The 26994-nt window shown below is 45.7% G+C and overlaps 2 protein-coding genes across 8 annotated transcripts in view; one reads left to right on the top strand and one right to left on the bottom strand.

The window, feature by feature from the left end:
* Window positions 1-26994, bottom strand: part of LOC119462347 (oxysterol-binding protein-related protein 6-like) — a 131900-nt gene that overhangs the window by 59780 nt on the left and 45126 nt on the right. For 2 of the 5 annotated variants that reach the window (XM_037723692.2, XM_037723709.2), the window contains exons 1-3: window positions 12081-12226; window positions 2373-2584; window positions 1478-1726 (exon numbers count right to left, since the gene is read on the bottom strand). In XM_037723692.2, the coding sequence (XP_037579620.1) occupies window positions 1478-1726; window positions 2373-2456 (333 nt within the window). In that variant the 5' untranslated portion in view covers window positions 2457-2584; window positions 12081-12226. Of the gene's footprint in view, window positions 1-1477; window positions 1727-2372; window positions 2585-12053; window positions 12227-12431; window positions 12453-26994 lie in introns of those variants that run through there. The other 3 variants (XM_049667632.1, XM_037723701.2, XM_037723697.2) reach the window with 3 other exon arrangements.
* The window catches only part of LOC119462371 (uncharacterized), a 30709-nt gene continuing 21840 nt past the window's right edge, over window positions 18126-26994 (top strand). For 2 of the 3 annotated variants that reach the window (XM_037723717.2, XM_037723732.2), the window contains exon 1: window positions 18126-18267. The gene's annotated coding sequence lies outside the window, so the exon portion shown is untranslated. The remainder of the gene's footprint in view (window positions 18268-26994) is intronic. The other variant, XM_037723724.2, reaches the window with a different exon arrangement.

Raw genomic sequence — 26994 nt, 5'->3', positions numbered from 1 at the left:
GGGGTTCTATAACATGCTCGAAAATATAAGTACATGAGCGTTTTTGCATTTCGCCCCCATCGAAATGCAGCCACCGCGGCCAGGATCGCACCTGCAACATCAAACTCAGCAGTGCAACGCCATGGCCATTGGTCTACCGCGGTGGGTTTTTCAAGTGCAGCTTACATAACTGTGGTGTTTGTTTTTTGTTAGGATGTTAGTTGTAAACTTGATGCTTCATTTTTACTTTTCAATTTTAAAATATTTTTATAAACTAGATGAGGCACTAAATAAAAAAAAAAGTCCGAGATTAGGCATCACCCGCGAATGGCTGTTGCGTACTGAAATATGTCGGATGCAATGTAGTGGGACGTCATAACCACTAACCCCTAGGTGCCCACATCACCTGTTTAATGCTAGTTAAAGGCTGCTAATAATCGTACAATTATGCTAATAATCAATGACTAGCCCTGCAGCTTTGCCAAGGTTGCTTCAGTACTAATATATAGTACTACTTATTTATATTATCAATTTAGCCAAAGCGCTATTTCATTGCAGTTGGCCTTTGCAGGACCCCCCCCAGGCTTGAGAACTGCAAACAGACATAAAATAAATATAATATAATAAAACAAAAAAAAACTGCCTCAATCTGTACAAGCTTTTAGCAAACTGTGCAAGTTGGCAAATAGCTTCTTGCTCTCTGGTTTTGTCCATCGTGCCTTGACTTGTTGTCAATACCTTCCCTTTGAAAGCAATCATGAAATCAAGCTGATGACAGCGAGCGGTGGCTTAAGCTTTATGGTGAAATGCTCGTCTCCCACAAGGCTAGCCCAGGTTCAAGTTCTGGCTGAGGTGTAATATAGTTGAGTGTGCGACTGATATCACATGTATAGCCACGTTCCTATGTTACAAAAAAAACAAAAAAAACTGCAGAGGCTGAAGCAGGTGGATGGGCAGACTTTCAGTTGCACTGCTCGCGGGACACTAGCGTTTTCCTCCAATATTGTAATAAACAGCATTGCTGCCTCTGCAGTCACTTGGGCTTGACTTTTAATCTGCCAATGGTGGTGCAGGCAGATGTGCACAGAACACCCAAGGTCAAATTATCGAACATGTGTCGCATTGTAGATCAATGGAAAACACGGGGAATGCGGGAGATGAAAATTCAAGACGATGAGCAACTTGAGAACAAGGTGAGAGCAGGAGCCAACGTCTCAACAAGTGGACTTGTCTTTTTCAAGGCCTTGAAAAAGACAAGTCCACTTGTTGAAACGTTGGCTCCTGCTCTCACCTTGTTCTCGTGTTGCTCATCATTGTAGATCAATATAACGGAAGGCACAGCCCATCTGAATGCATTACTCCTAGCCATGGCGAAGATCGAATTAAGCAAGAAGTTTAGTAAGCAGTCAAACTTGTCAAAGCCTAGCATATTTTCATCTTGTAGGTGTCCTACCATGATGCTTGCTTAATGTTTCCTCTACAAAGATAAGAGTACTACCTTGTGCCATCCTTTAAGTGGCCACTTGCGGCGCTTAAGCAGGTAGCCCTCAAATTTTTTTGGCTTGTCATCACAGCGCTGGCCTGTGCGCAGCCCCTGCATAATTTCCCAGTCAGCTGCTCTGCGACGCCGACTCAAACCAGCGGCTGCTGCTGGCACGTCTGGTCGAGTGGCTGCTGCATCTGGGGCTGCTCGGCTGCCAGGTTCACTTTGTTGAGATGCTGGGCTACTCCGGCCAGGGCTGGCATCCTAGGGCACAGCCAAAGAAAAATGTTAGATTTCACTGTACAACAATCAAAATTCTTTAAGAGGAATAATGCACACAATTGGGTATAAAACTAACTGATTTACACTAGATTCAATTAATTAGTTTCAGGTTCCTGCATGCAAACATTTATTTTACAGCTACTATGCTCCATCTCACCAACTCTATGCAATAAGGCAAAAGCTGCAGCCCGTGTCAGCCAATCAGGTACATGAGACAGCTAGCCGTGTGTTTCAAAGAGGGCTGGCTCTCCTTACAGCGCTGCAAATCCTTCTATAACCCTTCCATTCAGTCGGTGTCATGCAGAGAGGGTTTAGTGATGGACAATAGATGAGCCCTTCTCGTTTCCTTTTCTGTCTGGCTGATGCAAGCCCAAGCTTTTGCTGCACACTGCACTGCACCAAATTAGTGAGACAGAAGTTCAGTTCCCAAGCCCCCCTAAGCAGACGACTGAGAACTAATCCAGACAATTACTTCCAAAAGGGGACACTATGGAAACACAGCAACACAAATTTCATCACAGTAATGAAGATGAGGTCAGAGATTAGCCTGTACATGCAAGCACTCGTTTTTGTGCCGTCACTGCTCTGTCAGCTACCGCCTATGAATGACAATAGGTGCAATACATACCGAGTCCGAGTTGTTATTGATGGTGGTAGTTGTGGTGGTAGTGGCGGTTGTAGTGGCGGCCATTTCTGGTTGGGGCTCTTCCATGTTGGCACTCCCTCAGAGGGGCCAGAGAGTTGAGTGTGCAAATGGCTGCTGCGGCTCACGAGCTAGCGGGCCAAGCACTCGGCACATTGCAGCACCCTGGAGCTCCCACAAGTGGCCGACACCTCCTCCTACATAGAATTAAAACAGACATGGAATGGCTGCATCACAATAAGAGCTACATCCAAAAGCACCTGACCCAACACAATGCACAAGTACAAGTAACATGTACAGTAACATGTACAAGTAACAGTAACATGTCAAGTAACATGTAACAAGTCTGAAAAAGAGTTTCTAAGTGCACATCATTATGTGGTAGCATTCACTGACATGAACTATCCATGTCTACTGCATAAATGCAAAGGCCACTTTTTCTGTCATACATCATGCTGCCTCATTAGCTCAAGCTTTGAAATATACACTCTATCCCCCAAAAAAAGTAAAGGCTGGCTGGCCTTTACTTTTTAAATTAAATTAAATTATGGGGTTTTACGTGCCAAAACTATAATCTGATGAGGCACGCCATAGTGGGCGACTCCAGAAATTTGGACCACCTGGGGTTCTTTAACGTGCACCTAAATCTAAGTACACGGGTGTTTTCGCAATTCGTCCCCATCGAAATGCGGCCGCCGTGGCCGGGATTCGATCCTGCGACCTCGTGCTCAGCAGCCGAACACCATAGCCACTGAGCAACCACGGCGGGTGGCCTTTACTTTTTGTGAATTGATATAATTTAGAATGACTTTAGGTTTTTCATATCATAACTTAAAGTGCATATTGGTTTATTGGAGTTTCAGCATGTCTGACTTGTTCTCGGTAAACAGTCACCAAGAACATTGTCATGACACTTCTCAGGATGATTGCTTTATTTGTATAATTCTTTGTGTGGATGTAGTTAAATCTCTCAAAATTATAATTTTCAAATCAATGTTTCCATTTCTCTACTAGTTGCACCCTTGTAAAGAGTCTCACAAAGATGCTTGTCTCAGTGTACACTGTGTCAGTACTAAGACAAGAAGGTTGTTCCTGGGAACATTAATAATGATGGTGATGATGATGGTAATAAAAAAAATTATGGGGTTTATTCTTTAAATCAATACAGGGACTACGAAAGATGCTGTAGTAGGGGGCTCCCGAATAATTTTGACTGCCCGGGTCAGTTTAAAGGGGCCCTGAACCATCCCTCGGGCTTGGTAAAAAAAAAAACTGTCCGCAAAAAGCCTATGCTCCTGTGAACACATCAGCCGAATTCTACAGTCACGCGCAATGCGTGGATCTCACAAGCGAAGCTCGAAGTCACCTTTCTCTCAAACTCTCTCTTTTCAACGGAAGCCTGCTCCTCACTCTCTTCTGGAGGCTTCATTATAGCAGATTCCCATACATGGCTACTATTGGCCAATATAGCTGACATAAATCAAGAAGGGTGTTTGGATCAATTCACCTCTTCCTACTGTTACTGTGTATAATTATTGGCAGAGTTTAATGAACAGGCTGAACTAAGCAAAAATCTGCTCTCAAATTTTGATAATAATTATGTACTTCCAAAAGAAGCAGACTATAGTGTGCTCACGCTCGGCCATGGCCGCCCGCGTAGGCATTAAACTTTGGCCACCCTGCTTATTGGTGCCATAGCCGTCAGATCTCGCTAATTTCGACTAGTTTTGAACACTCAACTAGCCTCGAACCACTAAAAGCTCAAGGTCAAATCCCATGCGTACACTCACTCCTAGCCACTCCTGGTTAGACTTCGCTTCATAATGAGCTATTGATAGTGCTTCAAGACGTGCAAGTTGGATGTGGCTACTATCCATCGGTCAAGCTGCTGCAGGACAAAGCCGGTCCCGCACCACATAGCACAGCCAGGCAGGTGCATGTGAGCATGAGCGCACACTCTAGCCCTGTTGTACGCAAAGCAAATGCTGCAGTTGCATGTAATTGCGGTCTGCTACGTAGCGTAGGTACCGCGGCCACCGCGGGGTGCCGCGAAAAGTCCACTGGCTGAGCACACTGCAACTCACTGAATACAATCGCATTTGGCTTTTGGCGCGTTGCAGGCGCCAAAATCGGAAATAGTGGTGCCTACAGGGACATAAAATCAAATTTTAACTGTGCACCATGGTAACATTCAGTTGTGAGCACACCCCGCTCCGCCGTAGCCCTCGCAGTGCAAATCAGTGAAGAAAAGCGGAAGCACCGCTAACGGTATGTTTGATTGCCAATAACTCCTCTTCTGCTGAACGCATTGAAGAACTTCTGGCGGCAAAGTATTTCTGAAATAGTCTAATTAAACTTCAAATGCACTTCTCGACCTCGATGAAATGTGGTTCAGAGCCTCTCTAACGTAAACCCAAAGCACAGTACAAAAATTTTGACCGCCCGGGTTAGTTTAACGTACAACCAAAGCACAGTAGATAAAACGTTCTACCCCCATTGGAATGCAGCCATCACGGCCGGGAATCAAACCTGTAACCTTAACCACAGCAGCACCACGGCAGATCATGATAGTGACCATATTACTTTATTCCCTAGCAGCCTAACTATTGCTCGGAACATTCCATGATTAGTAATCTTTTTCGACTTCATGTTGCAGCCTCATAAGCAGTGTATGGCAAGGGAATGGTAAATGCAATACGCTTCGACCTTAACAAGATCCTCAATGTTGTCTCACCCTATTTGTTCAAGAACTGCCACAACTAAATTTTCATCATCCCATCACAGCATTTAGGAGGAGTTACTTTCAAAGTATTGCTATGTTAACATTAACACCCATCATCTGTATTTTACAAGGCAACAAGTGATGTCATCTAAGGTCCATGCTGGAATGTTGTCTCCGCATTTGTAATAAAATGTTTTGCCAGGAGAGTCCAATGTTAAGCTAGTTGGTGCATTGACAGTAATGTTTTGTCAGTTCAGTCAGCACTTTTGTCATTTCTACTGTTTGCTGACAACGTGTAAAGCCTCTAAGGTGGTCAGAAATGCTTGCGACAGCAATGTTCTTCAAGTAGACACTGCCGACATATATTGGTGTACTAAATATAATCAAGTCTTAAATGCGTCAAAAATGAAGGTTTTATTTCTACATAATATTTTGTCCCTGTTTGTCTTCCCACACAGTGCTGAACACTGTTTTCCTTCCAGGGCTGCAGGAAACTAAGAGCCATTGAAAGCACTCCATCATAACACCAAACCTCTCACCCCTACATTCAGGGCATAATCCAATGTACACCCGTGAGCAAAAGTATATGGACCATAGGGTTGCCGAAAAAACTGAATTTCTTCGTAATTAACAAGCATAAACTGGAATCGACGAATACACTGAAAAGTTCCCAATGCTAAGTTTGGACTGCAGTCCTCAATTTCAAGTTGCGTTCACAGGCAGAGGAAAAAATGGGCTTTATCGCGCAACCCCTGGTCCGTATACTTTTGCTCACAGGTGTACACTTCGTAGTGTATTTGGTACCTCAAGTCCCTTGGTGAACTTCCAGTGCTTTAGAATAGGCTATTCCCCCACTTGAGTAGGCTTCTGCTGTTTATTATTATTAGTAGTAGTAGTAGTAGTAATAGTAGTAGTATTATTATTATTACTATAGACTAATAAACACTGTTAAGCCCACGGAAGGCTTCGGCAGACCTCGCAAAATTATATGTACAAATTGATTATTTGTACTAAAGATTATTATTATTATTATTATTATTATTATTATTATTATTATTATTATTGTTGTTGTTGTTGTTGTTGTTGTTGTTGTTGTTGTCATAGAAAAATTTATTTTCCACACTATGTCTTCTTTTCTTAACAAATTTTCTATCCTGACTGATTGGCACTTTGGCTTTGTTTCTGAGCGTGGTACTGTTGCACTGCTTGAGGAATTTTCAGACGAACTGTTCTCGGCATTCGATCAGAATCTTTTCACGAGTGCTCTCTTTTTAGACGTAGCGAAAGCGTTTGACACCCTGAACCACCAAATCTTTTTAGGTAAACTGTATTTTTTGGGATGTCATAGGCCTTTTTACAACATTCTCAAAAATTACTTGAGCAACCGATTTCAAGTGGTCGTTACTGATGATAAGGGTGCTTTCAGTTCTAAGTGGTCGCTGAATGCTGGTGTTCTGCAGGGGTCAATTGTATCGCCATTGTTGTTTAACACCTTCATTTATGACTTTCCTTTGGCAATTTCCAAATGTTCTGTGTTCCAGTATGCTGACGACACTGTGTTACTGGCAAAACATCGTTCTTATAAAATGTCCACTGAAATGTTGCAAAATGACATGTACAATGCAATGCTTTGGTTCTCTAACAATGGAATGGTTGCCAATGCCCAAAAAACACAACTTGTGTACAACTTTTGCTCTCCACTCAAGACAACTGTAGTTAACTTGCCTCTCTACTTACATAAGTTGAACTGTGTTCCTTGTAAATGCACTCCTATTCCATATGTAGAGTGTGTTAAATATCATGGAATATTTTTTTTATAGTAACTTATCTTGGCAACATCACTTATCACTCATTTGTTCAACACTGTGGTCAGTCACTTGGCTGTTTAATATGAAAAGTGTTGCGCTCCGGTCTGTAAAAAAAAAATGATTGTACATGCATTGGGTTACAGTGTATTGAGATATGGCATTACAGATTTCTGATTCTGTTCGGATCATTGGAGATGCAGGGTTGACAGGATTATAAAAATATTGCCTACAATTCCCCAAAGTAACAGCGGCAAATTATCTTCCGTGAACTTGGTCTACCGAATTTTTAATCATAGCTCATTGAAACAGTTGTCGTCAAGCATTACTGGACTTCCTCATTCAAACAAAAAAAATACTGCCACGAGGGAACTTCGTAAACACGTCCATTATGTGGTTCCTCGTTCATCCACAAGGTACGGTGCGGCCAGACGCTGTGCATATGTTCCGGACATGTTTAACAAGTTCCAGGATGAAATTTTTAACACAACTTTGAAAAGCACGCTGAAAGGATTATTGAAAGAGCTAGGATGAAACTAACTTCCAGAACACTTTGGCATCGTAATATTACTGCTTCAACTTGTTTTGTTTCAAGTAGAATAACCAAATGTGTCTGTGTCTCATCGATGTCTATTTTCATTCACCGCTTGTAGGACTGTGCTCATAGGCACAGTCCTACAAGCTAACTGAGGCTTAGACCGGCCTGTTTGTGCTCTTCTGTTATTTTTTTGGTGCACAAAACATTATTATTATTATTATTATTATTATTATTATTATTATTATTATTATTATTATTATTATTATTGTTGTTGTTGTTGTTGTTTGATGATGATGCTGCATCATTGCAAAGGCAGTGCAAAGCAGCTATGTATGGAATGGAGTATAGTACACGAGAACCAACAATATACATCCACAATACTCGCAATGTACATATCTTCACACAACACAAAAATGTGATCAACTGATGAATGGGCAGCATAATGGACGCCCAGCTTCGAAGGAAACTAGCGGCCTGAGAATTGATACTGCTGCAAAAATTTAGCTCCCCCAAGCCACGATGCACCGAACCCACAAGTCCTTCTTCAGAGAATCCCGATACCAAAGGTTGACTCGCTTCGAATCCTCGGACTTCATATACACAAGGACGGATCCGGCTCCGCCACACTCCCCAGGCTACAGAACACCGTGGCACAGCTTACTCATCTCGTACGACGGGTGGCCAATCGCCGCAATGGCCTCAAAGAGCACGACATCTTGCGAATGGTACAAGCCCTCCTTTAACTCCTTACCTCAACCTGAAGACTGCGGAGAAACAAAAACTAAACCTCCTAATACGAAAGGCCACAAAGCTCGCCCTAGGACTGCCGACAACCGCCTCCACTGACCGATTGCTTCACATGGGAGCTCACAACTCCTGGGTATAACTCGCGGAAGCACACCTCATCAACCAGATCGAGAGACTCAAGCTCACAACCACAGGCCGAGCAGTCCTTAGACGCACAGGATACGCAACCAACCTAGAACTTGATGGCGAACGTAAGGACAAGATCACATCGAAGCTCCGAGAATGCCTACAAGTTCATCAGATCCCTCGGAACATGCATCCAGAACACCATTGAGGCAGACAGCTCACCAGGGCCGGTATTTTGTAGCAATGCGTTATGCTTTATTCTATACTAGTCTTATCATCCACCACTCAAGGCCGGCTGATCCCGCTGATAACGTGAGCGGACCGTCGCTCTGACCACTGACCGTGCGTGAAAAGCGCGAAAAGGCATTAGCATCGGAAAGGCATCGCTACAAAATACATAAACGCCATCAGACACAAGCACCGAAACGACCCACTATCTGGGCCGAAACGCCTTCCCCATCAGCATCACAGACTACAGGGGGATGACACTCACGTTGGCGACAATTCTCGCCAAACACGCGGACACAGCTGAGGAGGCCGCTATAGCACTTGCCACCCATACAAGCGAGGATGCCCCCCCCCCCATAGTGGTCTTCACCGACTCTCAAACAGCGGCACGGAACCTACATGAAGGGCGGAATCTCCATCAAAGCGATCAACATATTGAAACTTGGCGCTCCTCCCCCTACACCTGTATCATGTGGGTTCCAAGCCACGAGGGACTCGAGGGGAATGAAGCAGTAGACACCGCGGCCCATGCAAGCGTCAACCTAGCCACCCCGCACGAGATTCTAGACATGTCCCACCCACCAACATCAGCGGAGGAAACGGAAACAATACCACTAACTTAACACGCACTACTGCAGCAGTGCAGTAGTGGCTTGGATGCAGGATATACCCTCCACCACATCCAAAACTAACGAGAAACGAAGGCACCGACTACAGGTGACTCCAGAGCAATACGTTCACCCACGGAACCTTACTGCATCATTTCCAACCGACACTATACAGCTACACCTGTCCACACTGCAACGTGCCAGACACAATGGCGCACCTCCTACTGCAATGCAAGAACACCCGAGCAAGCATCACAGCGACACAACAAGTAGCAGCAGACACAGACCCAAACCTCCTCACTGAAACGTGGGAGGTTGCAATCTTCAAGCCGGACCTAGTCGACCAGCGCGAACTCGTCACCCGCGCCCGGCGGGTAATCCAGGCCAGAGGGTTCCTAGAATAAGGAACCCTCCCACCTCGACAGACAAGTCCCTGTTTCAAATAAAGGTTTACTCATTCATTCTCTCTATTCAGAGCGATTCAGTGTTGTGTTTAAGTGCGTAGTTCCATAGCCAATGTTTCTCTCCTCAGTGGAACCAGGTTTCCAACCAAATATTTTCAAAAAACAAGAAAACAAGAAGCGCTTTGCCACTATTGAAACACGGCTGCAGTGGCCAGGATCGAACCCACGAAAGTGACACTGTATATGTGCCCTTAATTCTTGCGTTAGTTATTTCTGAAATAGGAAACTGACGACAAATGAGGTTCAATTACAAAATTCTCATTTTTCTGGGTCATTGTGTCATGGCATAGCCTACGGTCCAATTTTGACATTCAGCCAGAAGCAACAAATGAGTGATTTGACTGATTGATCGACTGCCTGGTTGACTGGTTCGTGCACATGCTAATTTTTATGCCCCAAAGTTATTCTGGTTATGAAGGACACTTTATTCAAAGGCTTCACATTGATTCTGACAACCCAGAATTTAACAAACACCAATTCACAGTATAGAGGTGCTTTTGCTTTCCACCCCCATCAGAACACAGTCACTATGGCCACAAAGCTGAATATAAATGAGGAAATGAGCTATCAAACATTAAGAATGAACAAATGTACAGTTTTAAATTTTTCTAAATTTAGGTATGGCAACGAAGGCAAAATACCCGTAACATACGCACTCAATTTTATATTCAATAATGTTTTACAAACTTGTCTAATGTCTGGTTCTTCTAGTTGACGTTGCACAGTATGGTACAATGGAGCCAATATCATATAACAGTATGACTGAAACTAAACATGCATGGCACTGCAAAAGAGCATAGACATTACGCAGCAACTGTATAACAAGAATACATCGGAAAACAGCATGCATTTTTAATGTAACCAAGTGGAGCCAAGTTATATATATATATAAGTTCATTAGAATTATATATATGTATATAAGTCCACTAGAATTATTTTAAATGCCATGTCGGGTGTAAATAATTTTTTTTAAAAACCCTGTTACACAACTGAAGACCTGAATGACATTTTTTTAATTACTTATTTACATCCAACGTGCCACTCAAAATAATCCTAATGGACTCATTACATTCTCCGTATATTCAACACTTTATTGTATGTGCGAGCAAAGCAATATACAGAGCATAATTTCGACAAGCGTGGTCACAGCTGGAGCAAGCCAAGAGTGTACAGAACAATGCAAGTTTTCAATCTGACTCTTGTTACGCCTACACTATCTACTTGACATGTCCGTCGTCAGCAGCTGCAGAAATGTTTGTAGACATCCATTCTAACAATAGCACGCTCCTTTGTCGCGTCACTTAAGATGACAGCAAAACGAAGTAAGCGATGTATAACTTGCAGTATTGTTTCAATGCGGTGTGTCTGTTCGCGACTGCAGTGAGACACAGATGAGAAAACTAAGGAGTGGCGAGTTACAATTTGCAAATGCGAAACACTTCAGTGGAATGAATGCACATATTTAAGGTCGCTCAGTTTCTTGTTTCTTCTATTCTCTTTTATTTTCTATTTCTTACAGAAACGAAAGTAAAAAAAGAAAAGCGACTACCACCGCAGCGACAGGCTTACACGGGCGACAATAGTACACAACGAACGAAATTCAGCCTCATAACCTTAAAACTATTAAATATAGGCGCATGTGAACGCCTCGTTCGGTTCTGAGGCGTCGCTAGCATAATTTATACATTTCCCAAACACGACGCAAGGTATATAGCCTACATCCAAGTTGCATAGTATTTGGGAAGTCGGCACACATTTCAAGCGTGTTATTTTACCAGCAACGACACCGGCAAACAGAAACCAGTGGAGCACACAACATATCAGACACTTCATATCAGACACTTCGTAATCACTGTTACCTTTCCACAGGTGCTCAAGGTTACAGGTAGTACGTGTACAGGAAAACTCGGGTGCCGTACTCATACTTATTCGGCAATACATAATGTAATCACGCATCCGCAAGCATGAAAGTAAGTTATGCGTCCGCTCGTAAGTTTAGTCGAAGACGGCGAACGTAAACCAGCGCGAGTAAAACAAACGTTAAAACAGTTACTCAGCACTACCGTAAATAGTCATTCATGCAGTCAATATGCGTTTTATTTCCCCCTACTAAACGTATCTCGGCAAAATTGTCATCTCTGCTAACTCGCGGGCAAAGCATTCCACGCGACGATTCTGACGCACAGAAACATAAACCAACCGGGACAGATGGATCCCGTAACGGGAACTGCAGCATTTACAAACAGTTGAGAAATCGCGACTCCGGCAAGCGCTGAGTTAGGCCTAGTAAGCACTGCAAGAGAGACAGCAGCCTTCATGCAGTTTAGTTTAAATAAGAAATAACCATTGATGACGAAACGAACGACAAGACGTGCACCCCTCGAAGCGACTCGTGCGCAAGTCACGACAAAAAGCGCTCGCATATTACCTCATTGAACCCGCCACTCCTCCTTACCTTGGCAGCCGAGCAAGCCGACGAGCTGACCGCCGCACCGGAAATATTTTAACCGGAAGCCGGGAGCCTCGCCTACCAGCCCCACCTGGAAGGAAACCCAGCCAACCTAGCGTCGAAGGAAACTAACGGTAGCCTGAGAATCGATACCGCTGCAAAACTTTAGCTCCTCTCTGTATTCACAGCGTTTCAGTGTTGTGTTTAAGTGCGTAGTTACACAGCCAATGTTTCACGTTTCTCTCTTCAGAAAAAATGCGAAAACAGCAAAGTATTCCAAATGTACTACAATATATATTGCATGCATGGAGCAACCGACGTCGTAGAAGAGACACCTCATGCCTCTCTTTCACCTACCCGCTGATGCATTTTGAAAACAGAAAACGTCATGCGCTCACTAAAAGCATTAGCTCCGTGTTACACGGAAGCCGAGAGGATGCCACAGCTGCCGTGCAGCAGCCTTGCTTGTAACAGTGCGCGCGCCTTGAATTCCAGAAAGCGTTCCGATAAAGAGTGTATCGGGAAAGTCGATTAATTTGGCAGCAAAACAATGAAAAATGGGCGACGAACTTTTTATTTTTTTTTTATTCAAAGGGGGCCCTGCAGGGCTTGAGAAAGAGCAACTTTAGACATTTTAAGCGCAGATATGTCTCCGACTTTGATTGTCTACGTGTTGTTGCTTCGTCGTCTGTCTTTTTTTTTTTTTTTTTTCATACACAATTTGCCATTACCAATGACATCCTAATAGACCTCGAGCGTAGTACAAAATTCAAATGCATGTGCCTTCTGTGTCGTACGTGTCAAAAAAATATGCCCTGGAAGGAAATATATATACGTTGTACTACATATGATCACAATCAGACTTTTAAAAATGTAAATAAAAAAGAACAGGAACAGTTAAATATAACAGCAAAAAAGATAAGGAAAATAATTACTTTTTATACTACATTATATCAATACTACAACATGATACTACAAATAATGATCCTACAAATACAAGGTGTTTCAGCTAACACTTTCAAAAATTCATAAAAGTTGCCTGTGGCAGATAGCACAATTCTAGTTCATGAGCTGGTCTACTCGAAGAGGCGGACATTACTTGCACAAAAAAATGAAATGCATAATTGACTAATCAACAAAAAATCACTAATTAAGTTTTTAACTAATTACATGATGGCCCATATTGCAATTTACAAATTGTAGGTGGGAGTTCGCAAGGCGAAGGTTCCACTTGGAATTAATTCTCAGGATGACACCAGTTTCGAGATATTAATTCCCGAACTTTGCGGAGAAATGCATTGGCGTTCCAGCTAATTTTGTGCTTCAGCTAATTTTGTGCTTCATGACAGTTTAGCACCAAATACTCCGCCGTGGTTGCTCGGTGGCTATGGTGTTGGGCTGTTGAGCACGAGGTCGCGGGATCGAATTCCGGCCACGGCAGCCGCATTTCGATGCGGGCGAAGTGCGAAAACACCCGTGTACTTAGATTTAGGTGCACGTTAAAGAACCCCAGGTGGTCCAAATTTCCGGAGTCCCCCACTACGGCGTGCCTAATAATCAGATCGTGGTTTTGGCACGTAAAACCCCATAATTTTTTTTCTTTGGAACGCTGAAGTCCATCAATAAACCGTGTCACTGCGAAATAATTTAGACATTTAAGGGCGTTTTGAAGTGTCAGTAACTCACCCCGTCGCGCCAATAAAAACGGCAACCAGGATGTCGAATCGAAAAAAAATTACCGGTTCGTTTCGGGTTCAGCGGGCTCCACTTTCGTTCCGGTTCAGTTCCGGTTCGGAGAAAAAAATATGTATACCGGTTCGCGAACCGGTTCACAATACTGAACCGGCTCGCAAACCGGTTCGGCGCAGGCTATTTCATACTGCCCCATGGCGATATGCTGCATAGTACTATTGACTTGTCCGCATGGCACATGCGCAAGTTTCATCAGGAGGAGGCACAAGTTTACGAATGAATTACACATATACGAGGGAATTTTCATGTACATATTAAAGGCAGAGGTTTTTAGTGAGAATCCCTGCGTCAGCGTAAGGTCCGCGTAGCTTCCACACTCGTTACTTTGACAGCAGCAGAGTCAGTTAATGTTCGTTTTGCTTCAATTTTTTGCTACAGGACTGGTGGTGAGTGAACTGTGGCATGTAATTTATGCATCGAAGACAGTGCGAATCCACATTGCATTACATTAATTTCAACTTCAAACTTCTAGCAGGACGACGACGAAGGGATCTTGTTGCTGAGTGTTTGTTCTCTGTCATCACGATTTTCTGGTAATTCTCGCATTTTTACGGAGAACACTGTTCCCTGCTCGACGGGAATAGAAGTGCTCTCCCACCGCGATTTAGCGGCGTCGCCGTCGGCAGCCTCGAGGAATCGGAACTGCCTCTCGGGCGACAGCGAGGCTACCCTGCATGATAGACTCGACCGAGAGCGATGACAGTTCCGACGATGACAACGTGACTGTCCTGAGTCAGAAAGCAACACGGCGGATGGTCAGGGCCTCTGTGGACACACCTATACGATGAGGGCTACTCAGAGTGCGCCGAAGTACACCATCCTCATTTTACCTGCGCTACCCTCCGACAACATGAGGCTCCTCAACAGGCAAGTTGCATCGGTTGAGCTCGAGACACTGTTGCCAAGTGGCGTTGAGGACGTCAGAGTCAACGCACGGAAGAATGCTGTTGCGGTAGACGTCGCTCAAGCATCAGCGTTCGACTCTCTCAGCGCCGTCACTATATATCCTCGGTGGCATGAACGTTCGCACCATCATCCCACTGGGAAAAGAGGTTACAGGCGTCATATATGACATTGATGTGGCCACCTCGATCAAGCGAGGTTCTGCCACTTTTGATTGAGCCTGCCAACGATGAAAACCAAATACTCCAGGTGGCCGGTCTTTAAAATTCCCGATGCGTAAAAATCGCCTTTAAGGGTGACTGCCTTCCATCGCACGTCAAGGTATAGTTCATCTACGACATGCTGCCCGGCCCTTTGTTCCCAAGCCACTGCAGTGCAGAAAATGGCAGAAATTCGGTCACGTGAGCGCCGTCTGTGGAAAGTCTACGATATGTTCCCGTTGTGCAGCACAACATTATGCAGACAACTGCCAGGCTAAAACTTGTAAGTGTCCAAACTGTCAGGGCCCCGCGACGCCTCGTCAAAGGAATGTCCAAAAGTTAAGCGGGAACTCTCAGTCTTGAAGAAAATGGTCAGGGACCGTTAGACTCACCGAGAAGCAGCTGCTGAGGACGCTCATCAAGAAATTCTGCTCGGCGCACACAGAGGTTCCGCAAAGCCTCTTGCATGCTGTTTACTACGCTCCACCACCGCTGCAGAATGTATCTAACCCGCGCATTGATAATGCAGCAGCTGAAAAGAATGCCGTGGATGAAGCATGACCATCATTATAGGACAAGCCCTGCGGATAAACTGCAACAAGTAGTGGCACCACAATGCACCACAATGCTCCACACCTCATCCAGATGAGCTTACGCTGCATGACCGCCGAATTGTGACGATGCTCAAGTATTTGATAAATGCGATTCGCGCGCTTGTGGACGATTCGAATACGCCAACAGCTCGAAGCGCAGTGCAAGTGTTTGATGCCCTGCGCCCAGTGCTTGCAAATCTTGCGTATAGGCACAATGGCTCTTCCACTGCCTTCACTCCGTGATGAAGTGCGACGATTTTCCAATGTTCCAGTGACGACTTTCCACACAAATGTTCAGAACTCTTGTGTACACTTTATGTTGTAAACCCCAATAGTTATGCACACTAGTGAAATGTGTGACAGTTTCTCCAGCAGGCGAAGCATTGACAGCGACATGTAGGTTTAGCGCTGGCCGCTAGCTCCTCGCACGCTGTTTTAACAATACGCTGAGGCGACACATGGCGCTACGCAGCATACTGCTGCTGCGCAGTATAGGAACAACGACTTCTGACGGATACCTGCCGTGTCACTACGCTGTAGCGTGAAGAATGTTGGCAACGGCGTTACTGGTGTCGCACCTCCATGGTGCACGAGATGAGAGAGACGGAAAAACTGGTAAACATTTTGGCGTTTTGCACCGCTAGATTTAGCCCGACGTTTACCGTTCTTTCCGCCCAGACCAGTGTATGCACCATGGTGTGGTAAGCAGACAAATTCTCAGTAGGAACGCTAATGTTTGAGCGCACAACGCTAATGGCAGCTGCAAGAAGCCAGAACGCTGCCCCGACTACGGCAGAGCCGATTAAGCGAAACGCGAAGGTGATTCATTTTGTTACACAGCGTAGAACACGATAGCTAGCCCGGTCTCGTATGCCCTTCGTGAGGGTGACTTGGCTTCGACGCTTTTGCAGCCATAACGCAAACCTCCATGCGCGGACTATGCATGCGCATCGATACTGTACGTGACAGCGCGATATGGCGGCGGCGCGAGCAACTTAATGTTCAAACGCGCATATTCTAACTTGGGCACGAAAAAAATTATGGAGGTAAATGTACTGCCATATACCAACCCACCTGAGCCAACGCCTCCTATAGATAGCACAAGGCACTTCGGTCCGTGACGTCATGATACCTGGCCCGACTGCCATATAATCTAATGGGGACGCTCCCGAGCAAGCCGCGGTGATTTTGACGTCACCGCTTTCGCCACGCTGGGCTTGGCAATCGAAATTTCGGTACAAGTAGCATGACGACATAAAGAAAAGTACACAGGCCTGCTATCTAGGAGGCGTTGCTGGAGCCCACGACGAAACAATTCTCATACATAAATTTAGGGCTCACGAAGGACAATGCGAATACTGTTAAGACCGAAGCTATCTATGCGTACTGCGGTGACCATAAAGTTGTGTGGTGAAATAAAAAAAAAGTGGCACAATGACACAATTGGAATAAGAAAATCGCAAAAAGCGGTAACAGCCTGACCGCATCAAGAGCGTTTTGTAGCCTATTTTTTTTTTCTTTCGCGAGAACAAAGTTTGTTTTTCTGTAACAAAGCAACAACAATAACTAGAGAACTTTTTGACATGAAGTAATCAAACAAAAAAGAAATAGAACTTTTTTTATTTTGTTTGGTAAGGTCATTAACAGTCTGTTTTTCCAACTTGTCACTTTAGCTTTGCCCAGAATACCTCGGTTCTATGCAGAGTGCCCGCAGGTGTTCGAAGGCCGACCAATAGTCTCATCAGTGAACGGGCCCGCACCCAGCTCAGGCCCGATGCCTTCAGGCCCGGGCCCGCCAGGAAATGCATCACCCGGCCGCGCGGTGATTTAGCACGTTCTCGTCAAGCCCGACTTATTCCTTCCCGAGCCGAGTCCTGCTGGAAAATGTATTCTCATTCGAAATTGATCTCTTCCAACGAGGGTTTCGCAACAGTTTCCAGCCCGCTGATGCGACACCTGGGGTGTCGGAAGTGGACTGGCAGGGTGGACGTTCAGTGGCAGCTCGTGCCCGCATCATCATGAGACAGCTTGATCGTATAAGTGCGAACGCTCATGTCCTATAGATCTAGTTAACACCAGTGCCCTCTGATGTAAATAAACATTTAAGTTAGGCAGGCACAGTCGAACACCGTGAGCCAAACGAAGCATCATGTTATACGATCAACTCGTGGGCGTCCTTTCAAGGTTAACCTTCAGGTACATATTAAAGCAGCAACGGTTTTTGTATACGTTATTGCATACGTCTCCCTTCATTCCTCTCAAGCAAATTTCAATGCCAAAATATTGAAGGAATTCGGCTGTCAGCATCGAGAACGAAGAAAGACCGTTTCACGATTGTGCTTCGGAGTACTGCGTGGTAATGCCTGGTACTGCCTCCGTTTAACAGCAAGTACCACCGCGTCGACGTCAGATAAGAGCTATAGGCACACACCGGGGACGACGGCGCACCTCACATGCTATTTTTTTTTTTTTTTTCAACAAGTGTACGCATGAACGGCGGTGCAAAAAAAGAAGAAAAGATAGGCAGACGAGGGGGAAGCGAGGAGAATTGTGTACGCGCGCAGAGAACTGTTGGTTCCACGCCTTATCGCCGCCTAGGAAGTGAGTCGAACTTCGGACCCTGACCGTCTCCTACGCCGAAGCCCCGCTGGCGCCGCTGCACACACAGCCCGCAAGCGGCCGGAAGCCGACGCTGCAGTGCGACAGTCCCGCAAGGAGCTTTCTGCGAACGAGATCCATCTCAGTGTGAGTACGAAAGCTGCCATTTACTGCGAATGCGCGACGACTGCATGCGTATGTTTGCAACTAATGGCCGTTCTCGAGAGGTTGGAAGGATACCACCAGCTGAACGGAGAAAGCATCGCCGGTGCGCCTCCATCGTGAGGACCGCGCTCCACGTCGCTCTCTCCGCTCGGGTGTCGAGCTGCTCCGCTAATGTATTTACACGCGCTAAGCATCCGCGGCGCGATCTCTTCCGCCCGCGCTGCCCACATACTGCACTGGGTTCGTTGCGGCGGGGCGTCGGCTTCGACAAACAGCCCGCGGCGCCGCTTCTGCTCTTTATTTGTTGCACGCGAGCGGCTGTGCTTGCTGACAGGGCTCGCGGACACGTCGGCCACGCCCGACCGCGATGCTGCCATCTCGCCATTAGGGCGACACGCGGCTGTAAGAAGGCGAATTACTTGTATACGCGCTTCACACTAGAGCGGTGGGTGCACTGTGCACCAGTTGATTACATCGCCTAATGTTTTCGTCACGGGACCAGAGCACGGATTCTCGGGAGTCAACCGCAAGACGTGTCCCCCTCTAGAAGACCGACGCTCAGAAAGAACAATATGATCCGCGCGTTCTGCTTCTTTCATCGATCACTCAAGGGTTGCTCGATAATAACCTTGTTTACAATGCAAAAAAAAAAAAAAAGGAGTTTTAGCGAGTTATAGGGTGAGTGCGCGAGACTGCATATCTTCTCGAAGGCAACGCACATTGAGACCTATCGCCGCCATTGCGCGCCGCATAGAGACGACGCGCTGCAGCGTGATCGCCAAGGGTTTCGTCACGGTCTCATTGTTTTTAAATGATAAAAGCGAGGCGGGCAAAATTCGAAGGTGAATGCTCTCGAGCGTGTTTGTGCCGGTTTTTCTTTCTCCTGGCTCAGTTTCATATCAGTCGTATCTTGCGCATGGCCGGTCGAAAAAGCGAGAGAAGTCTGCAGCCGCCTTCCTGGGAGAGCTTGCGATCGGTGCGAATGGCCGGGACAGGAAATTACACCCCGGAGCTTAATCTTCGCCAACGCTCCCAGGTCACGCTCCACCTCTTTAAGTGGCTTACCGCTTTGTTTATTTCACTGTATTTTTTTTTTTTATTCTTTCATTCTATATAAAGTCTCGGGCGGAAGCATACTTTGCGCTCGAGCCATGATTGTCACCCGTCGACCATGTGTTTATACGCGTCCCGCTCCTTGGACGACCTCTCAGTTCGCATAATATATACGCGTTGCCGCACATCACAGGCGGCGTGAAACAAGCTCAAGAGCGCGTCCCTATACACGAGGGGCTCGTTTGGGCCTATCGATCTTTGCGTCACGTGCCACAGATTCTCGGAAGCGTCGACACTGCTAGGCTTATACACGCTGATTCGCTGGCGTATTGACAATCTTGGACGTAGGCGGAAAGGTCAACGCCGAAACAAAGACGGCAAGTTTAATCCTTTTAGACGCGCGCGGGCTTTATATTGGCGTTGACAGCTTAATTCGGCGACGAACTGCGAGAGCGTAGTGCAATGAAACATCTCGCCGAGGCTACATAGCAATTACCAGTAACGCAGCGTTATTTGAACGAGGACAGAACGCAGCTTCTGATGGTTTTACTCTGTGCATAAGCATTGCGTGTGTCTGTGTGTGTGTGCGCGCGCACACACACACACACAAACGATAGAGAGAAAAAGGCCGACTGAACTTCTTTTGCAGAATTCGTATGGCATGGCACACATTTCAACTAGAGGGTGTTAGAATAGTGAAGATTGCGAATCGAATATTATAATGTTCTTTTTCCAGAAGAAATACAGAAACAGGGAGGAAAAAAGTCACTCTCCGCAAAAGAAAGGCGCTTTCTGGAAATGAACTTTACAGAACCTGGCACTAAAGCGGGACAAGCTGCTGCATACCTTGTCTTACAGCGCTGTGTATCACCGCGGCTTGTTGGGAAAATGTTTCGTGTAGCATATGTACAGCAACTGTATTTAGTATACCTGCAGGGTTCGTTTGCTCTACAAGATCCATTGCAGGCTAACGCGAATAAGAAAAAAAAAAGTGTTTGTTTTAAAAATTCAGTGAAAACGAGCGAAGCAATAAAGGAGAGAGAGCGAAAAAAAAAAAGAATAAAGGAGAAAGAAAACGCACGAAGAGAGAGGGCCTGTTTGTTCGGTAACTCACCGTTTTTGCGTGCCTGCGCCCGTTCGCGTGCCTGACCTGGACTATACGTTCCGCCCTATAAATGTTGCCGCTCTCGCCGGCCGTAAGAAACGCATTCAAAAGCAGTCGGCCAGGCGACGTGAGACTGTCCAGCGGCGGCAGCCAGCGAAGCCCCGCTTGGTTCGCGATGGGAGAAACAAAAGAGCGCGCACGGCCGGCCTGTATACCCCTCGAGAGGCGCGGTCCCTCCCTGCCCCAAGTGAAACAACACTGTGCGGGACTCCTTGAGAGCGCGACAGCACGGCAAAATGGAAATACGTCACGCCTCCTTTACGCGGCGCTCTGTTCACTTAGCCTAATGCGACGCTGAATTATTTAGGGCACGGCTCTGCGGCAAGGAGAGCTATTTAATCAACTTGCCACCTGCGCTACGCCTACGCGGAACGGTATATACACCGACCGATCGTGCTCGGAGTACGCTCCCAACAGCTGTAACTATACACCCGCAAGCAAGAGTGTACGAACCATGGGTGCTGCATTTAAGGGGGGAAATTTCTAGACACTAGAAATTCACTGGAGCAATGTGGCCTGCGCAGTGCCAACCTCACGCTATATGCGCTGAAGCAATTCCGGGCCCGTATTCGCAGAGAGAGAGAGAGAGAGAGAGAGAGAGAGAGAGAGAGAAGTGGGGTGTTGGGGGGGGGGGGGGAGGAGGTTTACCGGGAGACAAACAATCAGTTCGCTGCCCTGCAGTGGCGAAGTGGTAAGAGGAGACGCTAGAGCCTTCGTAAAAACAGGCTATGGCCAATCGTGGTAGCGGACGCATTATTAGCGGACATCACTGCCCATGTCGAGAACCGGTGGTGCTAGTGACCACGTGTTCGATAGTGGATTCGTGACGAACGTTTCTCCGTTACGTCTCGTATTTCTCGAAGCATGCGCCGCCACTCACAGTTGTGCCAAGTGAACAACGTCACCCGGAACAAAAGAACGGACTCGAGAAGATGCGAGGCACAAGTTCGTTTGCTCCCATTCATCACACGACGCCCGTGAAACCGTGTGAGATATGCATATTGCTAGTTGAAGTCGCATCGGCGATTACGAGTGCTGACATTTTTGACGACGCGAATCGTGAAGAAACTGTGTTTTGTGAGTCGTATAGAAGTGCTGCACAGTGCAAAAGACCAACAGATATGTGCATTGCGTCTAATAAATTTAATGCGCATTTGTGTTGCGCTGAAACGGACGCCGCGCCTACATCGAAGCATTGGCGCCATTGTGTTGCATCTGCCTCGTTGCGATACATTTGCGTAAAATAATTAAAGGAACTTTCACTTAACACCGATTTCCACAAATGCGTGGAATCCGCCGATTCTTTTTCTTTTACTACTTATTTAATTAGTGTACGAACGCCATCGTAGGAAATCATTCTAGAGGAGTGGTATGTATGTATGTATGTATGTGTATATATATATATATATATATATATATATATATATATATATAGTCAACCATGCCACCACATGGTCAACCAACCACTACCTGATTATGAGGCACGCTGTAGTGGGGGACTCCGGATTAGTTTGGACCACCTGGGGTTCTTTAACATGCACCTGTATCTAAGTACACGGGTGTTTTCTGCATTTCGCCCCCATCTAAATGCGGCCGCCGTGGCCGCGACTTTATCCCGCAACTTCGTGCTTAGCAGCCCAACACCACAACCACTAAGCAACCACGGCGGGTGTGAAACAATACAAGAATGCGTCCGTTAATGCACTGTATTATGGAAGCGGAAGAGATTATAAGACTTTGTGACACGTGCGCTATAGGCGCCCCTTCGCTGACTTAATCGGACAAAGAACTTCGTTTTGGACGTGCCTTGCAGTCGTCATGTCAGCGCCGAGATACCGTATGCTTTTTAAGGCAGGTAAAGCGCAAAAAACACGGGCAGTGGAAAGAATGAGGACATACAGAGCGCTACTTCCAACTATATATACATATACATAAACTATTTTCGAAAAGTTCATTAATTCCTGAAGGTATGCGGTATTTGTCGATAAAGACTCGTGGTAAACAGACCTACCTGACTGCTCGACAAATTGCTCGACTTCAATTTCTCAAATTTAACATGTGCACTAAACTGAATAATTGAAAAATTAGTTTCAAAATATATTCAATTAGCAAACTGGACATTACGATCACTCATGCTGATGATTTCCGCTTTTTCCGAAAATCCCCTTGAAGTGGCCGAACCGCGCTATCTGTTACAGGATATTCTCTTTTTTTTTTCTTTTTTTTTAAATCTGTTCGAACTAAAAATCAAGAACAGACGGTATATGTCAATCACCGCACAAAAATACTCAACTGCTAGTCGGTGCTCGCGGCCTGTGTTTCTACGTTTCCGCGTCCCTATCTGTCCTGCGCTGCAGCCCCAAAGAAAGTTGACCAACTAGCTCACCAAGGTGTGCCAAACAACCTCATTTATAGCGCTCAATCTAAACGGCAATGATAAATTGGAGGGGGTTGATAAAACGAGGCTAAACGCAGGACTGGCCGACGCAGGCGGCATTCACAAGGGAACTTGACTCACCTTCCAAAGGAGAGGCGAGGCTTTTACCTTGCCCAGGCGTGGGAGCGAACGCAGCAATTGAGCTAAACGACAACCGTAGCGACAGACTGAGCCGACGAGTGCCTCATCAGTGCGGACGGCTCCCTGTCAGCGCTGCTGAACGCTGCTGCTGTCAGCACAATGCCGAGAGCGCAAGTGAGCCCCCCGCCCCCCCCCCCCCCCCCCCCCCCCTCCACCCCCCACGCGTGCACGCACGTGTCGGTGCGTCAATGAACCGATGAGTCGCGCAAAGCATCGCCGCGCTCAATGGAAGCTTGCGACGTCGACAGGTGACCCGCGAAGCATCGCACTTGAGGTCACGTTCATCCAGGGGCCGTCGCGTCGGACACTTCACTCGTAAACTGAAGCATGGGAGCGCTCTCCCTATACACGGACACACGTGAAACGCGAAAGTGCTCTAATTAGGCAGCCAGGTGAATCAATATGAACGCTCGTTATTGAATTTAAAAGGAAAATATTACATTAGATTGACCGTTAGATTAGATGACATTGCAACTTTCAATTAAAAAAAAAAAACGCGAGAGCAGGACGTAGCGACATTTTGGCACTCGCTCCGCTGCACGTGATCGTCCGTTGTACAGGTACGTCGGAGCATAGCAGACGGCCGCGACTGCTTTTTGCCATTGGCCGGCACCCGCCTTCGCTAAAAACGTGTCCAGCTTCAAGATTGGATGGAATTTGCTCTTACGAACAATTCTAGCGTCACAGATTTTTTCTGAATACGAGGCCTCGTCCGTAGGACAGTCATTATATTAAATTATCTAGGGCTGTCTAAGGCTTGCTAGTATTCTTTTTCCCCAGGGTTTCGATTATGTTTCGATTATGTTTCGATGTCGAGAACTTTCATTTGTAGCAAAAAAAAAAAAGATAAATATCAATGGGAAATACAGAATGTCATTTCAGTACTAGGCCATGAAATTGCGCGCAATAACTGTCAAAATAGGCAAAGTTGAAAAGGAATTCAAGCATCAAATTTACAACTGTGCAACTAGGCAGCAAGAAAGATTAATCACCTTTCTGTAAACTCTCTGTTACAGCGTACGAAACATAAAATCAATAAAAGAAATGTGGCTTTACAGGTACGTTAGCACTATTTGGCGCATAGATCTTGTGAAGAACTCACGTAACTGAAGTAACAATGTAACGTTAACGACAAATTCACGCATAGATTATGTCCGTGTTAAGCATGTACTCTGTCAAGTGCAGCTTACAGAATTGCGATGAGTATGTTTTTGCTGCGAAGTTGCGAGGCAAATATTTGGTGCTTCATTTTTTTTTTTTTTAGATTTCCTGCTCCAATTCTTTCTGAAAAAAAAGTTAGGCCTAATTACAACAACAACAACAACAACAACAACAACAACAACAACAACAACAACAACAACAACAACAACAACAACAACAACAACAACAACAACAACAATAATAATAATAATAATAATAATAATAATAATAATAATAATAATAATAAACTTGATCTCAACTGTCCTCAGAATTCATACTTTTCTTTTAAAAATGGAGCAAATTTCCATCAGCACGGTTCAGCGAACATGCTTGATGCAAGCACTTCTCCATTTCGCATGCATTTGCATACGCAGAGCGCCCAAACTAAACGGCCCTCGTCAAAACAAACATTGAAGACAAAACTAAAGCAAGAAAATGCAGTGGGAGGGGGGGGGGGGTCACCAGTCGTCGCCATCCTCCAGACCCTGAGTTGCGCACTGCTGCGCGCGAGCAGCCGCTTGGTTGCAGATGAATGTTTGCACAGACGCGGAGTTGCATGCACATTTTGGAGATCGCTATCGACAGCGTATGGTGGACGCAGCGCTTTACATCAAATATAAGCCGGGTGCACGTGAACACTTGACCGTTCCATGGGGAATATGCGATTCTGACTGACTGAATAAACTTTATTAAAACCAGCAAGAGGCGGTGGCTGGGCCTAGGCGTCCCACGTGGGGACGTCGAGGTGTTGCCTCTTCGCCGCCTCGCAGGCTTGCTGGGTCGCCCAGAGTTGGTCGTCGAGGTTGGAGCTACGCAGGACAGCGTGCCATCTCGACGAGAGGGTCGTGGGATTAGTGTCGGGGTATTGTTGTGTACAGTCCCAAAGCATGTGTGTAAGTGTGGCTGGCTGTGTCTTGCCGATATGGCACGTGGGATTGGGGTAAATGTCTGGGTAAATCTTGTTGTAAAGGTGTAACGAGGGGTAAGTGTTGGTTTGTAGCAGGCGGAAAGTACTAGCCTGCGCTCGGGATAGCTTGCTGTGCGGGCCGGGGAAAGTCTATATACGCTCTAAGTAGAAGGATTTCACTACATCATTGTAGCGTGTCAGGCGATCCCTACCGGTGGGTATTTCTGAGCTTAGAATTTTCGGAAACGTCAGCGCCACTCACTGCCACGTTTGGGGCACGAAAAAGGAACGCGAATGAAAAAGCGTGCCACACTCCGCACCTGTTGGAATCTACAGGGTGTTCATTTTTAAGTTTTACGGAATTTTTAGAAATCGCCTGCGGCAGGTAGCTTAATTCTTATCATAGAGCTGGGTTATTCGATGAGGCCGACATTAGTAGCACGAGAAATCGAAACACATATTCAGCTAATTAACAAAAATTCACTAATTAACTTCCTAGTTAATTACTTTACGACACATATTGCAATTTACGAAATGTAGCCGGTGAGCTTGTCAGGCGTATCCACTTGGAATGAATTTCCAGAATGACGCCAGTTTGGAGATATGCACCATCAAACTCGCCGTAAAAATGCACTGTTGTTCCACTTACTTTTTTTTACCAAAAAGCCGTTTTATAAATTGAAGCACAAAAGTAACTACGCCCATGTATTTCGTCCCACACTTTGGGAAATAATATCTCAAAACTGGTGTCATCCTGGAAATTCATAATTGCAATCTCACTGGCTACAATTCGTAAATTGCAATATGTGTGGTAAAGTAATTAACTAAGTTCATTAGTCAATTTTTGCTAATTAGTTGAATATGTGTTTCGATTTCTTGTGCTACTAATATCCGCCTATTCGAATAACCCATCTCAACGATAAGAATTATGCTACCTGCCACAGGCGATTTTTTTTTTTAATTCCGTAAAACTTAAAAATGAACACCCTGTATATCTGCTAACTTCGGTAGACAACTCCGCTTAATAGGGTCCGGCAAGGAAATTATGTTAAAAAAAACTTAAAAAAAAAAACACTTGGAGAGAGAATCTCAGTAGCAGCTTACGAAGAAATGTAGAGAGTGAGAGAGCTCCTCATGTGTTACCCTAGCGATTGCAATGCGATATAGCATTATCAGTATCTGTCCACCCGCACCTTTGATTAGACTGCTTCCGGGATCGACCCGCTTTATTTTGCGTCGAGAGGAGCAAGTGAGTGTCCCGTGTAATGCTATCGCATTAAAACAGGGGCACCCGTGTTTACATGCGCAAAAAAAAAAAAAAAAAAAGGAAGCCTCGGAGGAAGTCCGCGTAGGGCGATGTTTTTGAGCTTCCGAAATAATACCGGAGGCTGTTGCTTAAAAATGGAATCTGCACGCTGTCCGCTAAAAGTCTCTCTTCCTCTGCGCGTGGGTATCGTAGTCGACAATAACGTACATCTCGATGTTCAAGTGGAACCCCGAAACCCTTTAAGACGAATGCACGTCCAACTCAAGACACTCGGCCCAGTTCGCGCAAATTCCGATGTGCCGGACGAAGCGTTTCCAGCTTTGCCTCGCGGGCTCAGTGCGTCGCGCTTGCGCGAGATTGTGTTTAGTTGTGCGATGCGCTCGAACGGCCGAGGTTGCACATGGTGCACAAAATTATCCTAAAAGTGATGCAGACAATCTAATAGTAACTTTCCTTTCCGGTAAATGAGCGATCACATGCTATAGACTTTCAGGCACGACGACGTCGATCAGGCTTCACTTTTCGGGAGTCTTCTCCCC

The sequence above is a fragment of the Dermacentor silvarum genome, chromosome 1, assembly GCF_013339745.2.
Source record: "Dermacentor silvarum isolate Dsil-2018 chromosome 1, BIME_Dsil_1.4, whole genome shotgun sequence".
Lineage (NCBI taxonomy): Eukaryota > Metazoa > Arthropoda > Arachnida > Ixodida > Ixodidae > Dermacentor > Dermacentor silvarum.
Note: the sequence above shows the minus strand (reverse complement) of the source record. Positions and strands in the feature narration are given on the sequence as shown.